Source organism: Corylus avellana, chromosome 10, assembly GCF_965113065.1.
Source record: "Corylus avellana chromosome 10, dhCorAvel1.hap1.2, whole genome shotgun sequence".
NCBI classification, from domain to species: domain Eukaryota; kingdom Viridiplantae; phylum Streptophyta; class Magnoliopsida; order Fagales; family Betulaceae; genus Corylus; species Corylus avellana.
Window position 1 is genome coordinate 5422492 of NC_142499.1, and position 5110 is coordinate 5427601.

The 5110-nt window shown below is 33.5% G+C and overlaps 1 protein-coding gene across 1 annotated transcript; it reads left to right on the forward strand.

Moving 5' to 3' along the window:
• The first annotated feature begins 2653 nt into the window (after positions 1–2653).
• LOC132192337 (peroxidase A2) lies at positions 2654–4820 on the forward strand. Its single transcript, XM_059607643.2, has 4 exons — positions 2654–2898; positions 2993–3187; positions 3277–3442; positions 4241–4820. Exons 1-4 carry the CDS (start codon positions 2686–2688, stop codon positions 4657–4659), a joined length of 993 nt encoding a protein of 330 aa, XP_059463626.2. The 5' UTR covers positions 2654–2685; the 3' UTR covers positions 4660–4820.
• The last annotated feature ends 290 nt before the right edge of the window (positions 4821–5110 follow it).

The window sequence follows — 5110 nt, forward strand, 5'->3', positions numbered from 1 at the left end:
GAAACACGTTGATCTTGTAATTACATATAAAGTATAGCTTTTATGACTTTGCTTGCGACATTGTTGGCCATATATTGCTTTGTGGACAACGTAAGTTTGATTGAAAAGAAATGCAAATAATGTAACAAAACATCAAATACTATAAAAGATGATTGATACCCTTTACCTTCAATCAAACATGTGATTTTAGGGAATCTCATCGTCATCATCAGTGTCCCATGCATGGTCATAATATTTTGATCATCACATGCAATACTAATTAATAAGAATCTTTTAACCTTTTCTTTTCTTTTCCGAAGCAAGCAGTAGTGACAAATAAGCCTAAGGCTTTTGACCCCCAAAAAAAAAAAAATATATATATATATATATATATATATATATATATATATATATATATATATAAGCCTAATTAGGAATTTGCCAAAGGATCATGGACCCATCAAAGGGCTGGCCCCTCTATGATTGCGGCAAAATATTGGAAAGTATCAACGATAGTTTGGTAGAATTATCTACGATAATTTGGTGTGGTAATAGTGTACCCCCTCCTAGCTAGCTGTAATGATTATGAAAGTGATTATTCAATATTCATGGAAATCATATTTGTGAATGGATTATAAATTGTCAAAGGAGTATTTCATGGCATATGAAATTGCTACAGCTCGAAAATATTGATTTGAGTGATTAGTGGAGTAGCCATGTCTACTGCCACGTACATTAATTTGTAAAGGACTTTTTTTAAAAAAAAAAAATTTTAATATAACAATGCTTCTTCGAGTGCGTTTTTAAAAAAAATAATGTATTTTTAAACCAAATCGTAATTTTAGAGTGTTTGAGATTGCGATTTTAAAAACGTAAATTTTAAAATTGTGGAAAAATTTGTGATTTCTATAAGCTGACTAAAGGGTGCTTATTTGAAAAAGTGCGAATTTAAACCAAAATCACGATTTCGCTTAAAACAATATTTGGCACAATATTTACCCATTTGGCCATGAAACCACAATTATATGTTAATACTATCCAAACACTCAATTGATAAAAGAAGTACTTCTTAACATGTTTTACCAAACATCTATGTGATTTTAAAAAGTAGAGATTTCAAAAACATAATTTTTAAAAACGCAATTTTTAAAATCGCACTTATTGAAATCGCACTCCCAAACTGGCCCTTCTTTATTGATTTCATAAAAATAGAGCATGTTACTCGATCTAACAAAACAGTATTATAGATACAATAAGAAATTTATTCCATCCAAATTTGATCAATGTTTTGTTCAATTCTTTGAATGTCACAATGCCAATCAGTTTCCAGATATGCAGCATATTTCGGAGAATCATGTATCTAGCTTCTGTGCGGTCCATCATAGCTTTCTCAACTTGACAATGATTTCCTAGTTTTTTCATCTCTCCGTTACAAGTGCATTCCAAAATGCAATCTCGTTCGTTATCTCTACCATTAGCGACAAGTCTTTCATATGCCTAATCATAATTCTCCTGCCATCTGTTAATGATTTGCTCCTAGAGAGAATTAGATAGAAAACAAGAGATAGACCATAGGTCTAAGATCGTTACTATTACGATTTCGTGTAAACAAAACTTTAGCAAAGGACTAATGGAAATCGAAACCTAAAAAAAAAATAATAATAAAATAAAACTTACCTCGTAGAACACTGCTGAAAGCAAATTTTGAGAGAAGACAAACAATAACCATTGTAGATAGAACCTTAATATCAATAAACTCGCCACTGTATTATTCAAACAAAAGGAAGAGTTAGGCGAGGAGGGAAGAAACTCCCTCCTCCTAGAATGGTTCTCTGCGGTTAGGATTTTTTTAGAGATTTGTCAGATAATTAGTAAAGGACTTGTAGACTTGTAGTTAAAGATAGTATCCTTGTAACCGTTTTCATCTAAAGCAACATTAAGATGAAAAATATTAATAAAAAAAAATGTAATGTTACACTTATAACTGTTTTGCAACTTGTTAACACGTATCAGTATGTGATTATTGACATCACGTCGGCTATTAAAAAAAACGTTAATACCCTCCAATCACATATTGACGCGTATTACAAAGTCGTAAAAGAAAAACAAGAAGAAAAAAAACCATGTTAATCTATCTAAATTGAGACGCGCATTTGAATCTGATAGACAAATGTTAATTGTTCCAATTTTCAATTAAGCTTCGCTAAGATTTTAATTACCTCGAGAGAAACCGAATTGGTCCAAAATCCAAATAGTGAACGTGCATTGAACAACGGTAATAAACCATAATACATTTGAATTCGCTTTCTTTCTTTCTTTCTTAATTAATTACCTTGAGAGAAATTAACCGAATCGGTCCAATTTTTCATTCAACAAAAGAAGTTCCAATTTTCAATGAAATCTCTCTACTCTGAATTTTCTACTCCTCCCCTTCCACTTTACACCTAATGCTAATAAAAAAAGTTTGAATTAACTTTATAATAAAACAAGAGGGATAAAGAAAGAGGCCCCATTAATATTGAATGGGGAATAATTTACTTTGTTGACTATTACGCTTATTATGTTCTGGGTTTTCACTGTCTGAGTGAAACACAACAAAAGTACTATACAACCCATTACTTTCTATATATATATATTGGCTATATATATATTCTAGCTAGTCCCCATATTGCCACATATCAGAAAATAAGTAGAGAGAAAAAAACAATGGGTTCTCCTACTTCCTTGGCAGTGGCCACCATTTTTGTAGCAGTAATAATGCTTTATGAATCAAATGCTCAATTGAACGCCACATTTTATGGTGACACATGCTCAAATGCATCCACCATTGTGCGTAATGCAGTTCAGCAGGCTTTGCAATCTGATTCCAGGATTGGCGCCAGCCTCATCCGACTCCATTTTCATGACTGCTTTGTTAATGTAAAGTGTAAACTCAAGCTCTTAAATAAATTATAGGTTAATTTTTCTGTTTGGTGTGTGACTATATATGTGTGTTGGGTTTTGCATGTTTTAGGGATGCGATGGTTCAATCTTGCTCGACAGGGGTGGAAGCATTACTCAGAGTGAGAAAGACGCTGCTCCCAATACTAACTCCACTCGAGGGTTTGACGTTGTTGACAACATCAAGGCTGCTCTAGAAAGTTCTTGTCCTTCTGTTGTTTCTTGTGCTGACATTCTAGCCCTTGCTGCTGAAGCTTCTGTTTCTTTGGTATGTCTCTGTCTATATATTCTTTGTTTTTGTTTCATTACTCAGACGTATATATATAGGACTAATTATATTTATATATGTATGTGCAGTCAGGAGGTCCAACATGGAATGTGTTATTAGGGAGAAGAGACAGTCTAACTGCAAACCAGGCTGGAGCAAATACCTCCATTCCCTCTCCTGTCGAAGGCTTATCAAACATTACATCCAAGTTTTCTGCAGTTGGTCTAGACACTAATGATCTTGTTGCTTTATCGGGTAATTGTTCTCTCTCTTGCAACTAAAAATTCATTGGAAGTTTTTGCCTAGGAAATGGTCTTCTCGTTCGGTTAATACCACGAAATCGATTGTTTGTATCCTCACTCAAACTATACACAATTTTTACAAGAGGAGTTGTGTATCGGAGTTTTCTCAACCAGGGCGAAACAAGCATTTGAAATGGGGGAACACAGTAACTAAAAAATAAAGATCCATCTTTAGAGGTAAAAAAATAAAAAAATAAAAAATTTGGGAAGTCGAACACTTAAAAAAAAAAATAAAATAAAATTGCGGGGGACTTCTATTCCCCAAGCTTATGGACAGTTTCGCCCCTGCCCCTGACATGATGGTTAGATGGTGATCATGAAGTACCCTTGTCTTGAAGGGTTTCACATCATTAAAAAAAAAAAATTTAGAAAAAAAAAAAATCTTTATTTACAGCTTCCAAAGTATAAACCGTTTTACAATCATAATTTTGAAGTTTAAAAATTTGCAACGTCATTATCTTATGTTTTAATTCCTTTTTAATTTCACCCCTTTTTGTTAAAATACCCAAAATATAAATATCCCCCTTTGAAAAAAAAAATCAAAGAAGAAAAATTTAAAAATGCCTTGGACTACCCCAACCCCAGTTTTAGGTTATCAAAATTTTCACTTAAAAAAAATAATAATAATAATTAAATTAAATTAATTTGCTTTTAGAAGTTATGATTACAAAACCACCTACACTTCACGGGTGAGGAAAAAAAAAAATCAATGGAAGTTGTACTTACAGATCCTATTTGACAAATTTCACAGGTGCTCACACATTCGGACGTGCTCAATGCCGCCTATTCATCGGCCGGCTGTACAACTTTAACGGCACCGGCAACCCTGACCCAACAATAAACTCAACATACTTGACAACTCTACAGCAAACATGTCCACAAAATGGGGACGGAACTGTTCTTGCCAATCTTGATCCGACAACCCCAGACAGCTTCGACAACGGCTACTTCACCAACCTTCAAAACAATCAAGGCCTTCTCCAATCAGATCAAGAGCTTTTTTCCACCACCGGCGCTTCCACCGTCTCCATTGTTAACAGCTTCAGCAGCAACCAGACGGCTTTCTTTGAAAGGTTTGCCCAGTCCATGATAAACATGGGAAATATTAGCCCCCTCACGGGAACCAACGGGGAGATTCGGTCGGACTGTAAGAAGGTTAATGGAGGTTAAGCTACCTGGGAAGGAAGCTCATATATGTTCTAAGTTACAACAAAGAAAAAGAAAGGTTTTGATTCTCGTAAGAACAAGAATCAATAATAATTAATAGTAAATTATGATGCTTAATTAATAGTCTTCATATTTGCCCTTATGCGAAATCTTTTCATGTTGACAAATGACAACGTTGTCCGTAGCATTCTTGTTAAGACAAAAAATTAGCTACGTATGCTTTTCGCGTGTTAAGGATATTTGATAATTTAGAATTTATTTGGGATTACGAGAAATAGAGTTTTTATGTCAAAAAGTATTTTTGGACTAAAGTTTTATTTTTAAGCTTTTGTCAAAAGTGCATTTTGGTCATTTTTAAGATTTTTGGACCCTTAAAAGTGCTTTTAATTTTTTTATCAAACGAATATTTTTTTTCTTCAAACGGACTTTTGAATGTTAAACGCATTTTTAGTAG

Coding starts and splice junctions, on each gene's coding strand:
- LOC132192337 (XM_059607643.2), top strand. CDS start 2,686: ATGGGTTCTCCTACTTCCTTGGCAGTGGCCACCATTTTTGTAGCAGTA. Junction 3,188..3,276: donor CTGAAGCTTCTGTTTCTTTG/GTATGTCTCTGT, acceptor ATGTATGTGCAG/TCAGGAGGTCCAACATGGAA. Junction 3,443..4,240: donor TGATCTTGTTGCTTTATCGG/GTAATTGTTCTC, acceptor CAAATTTCACAG/GTGCTCACACATTCGGACGT.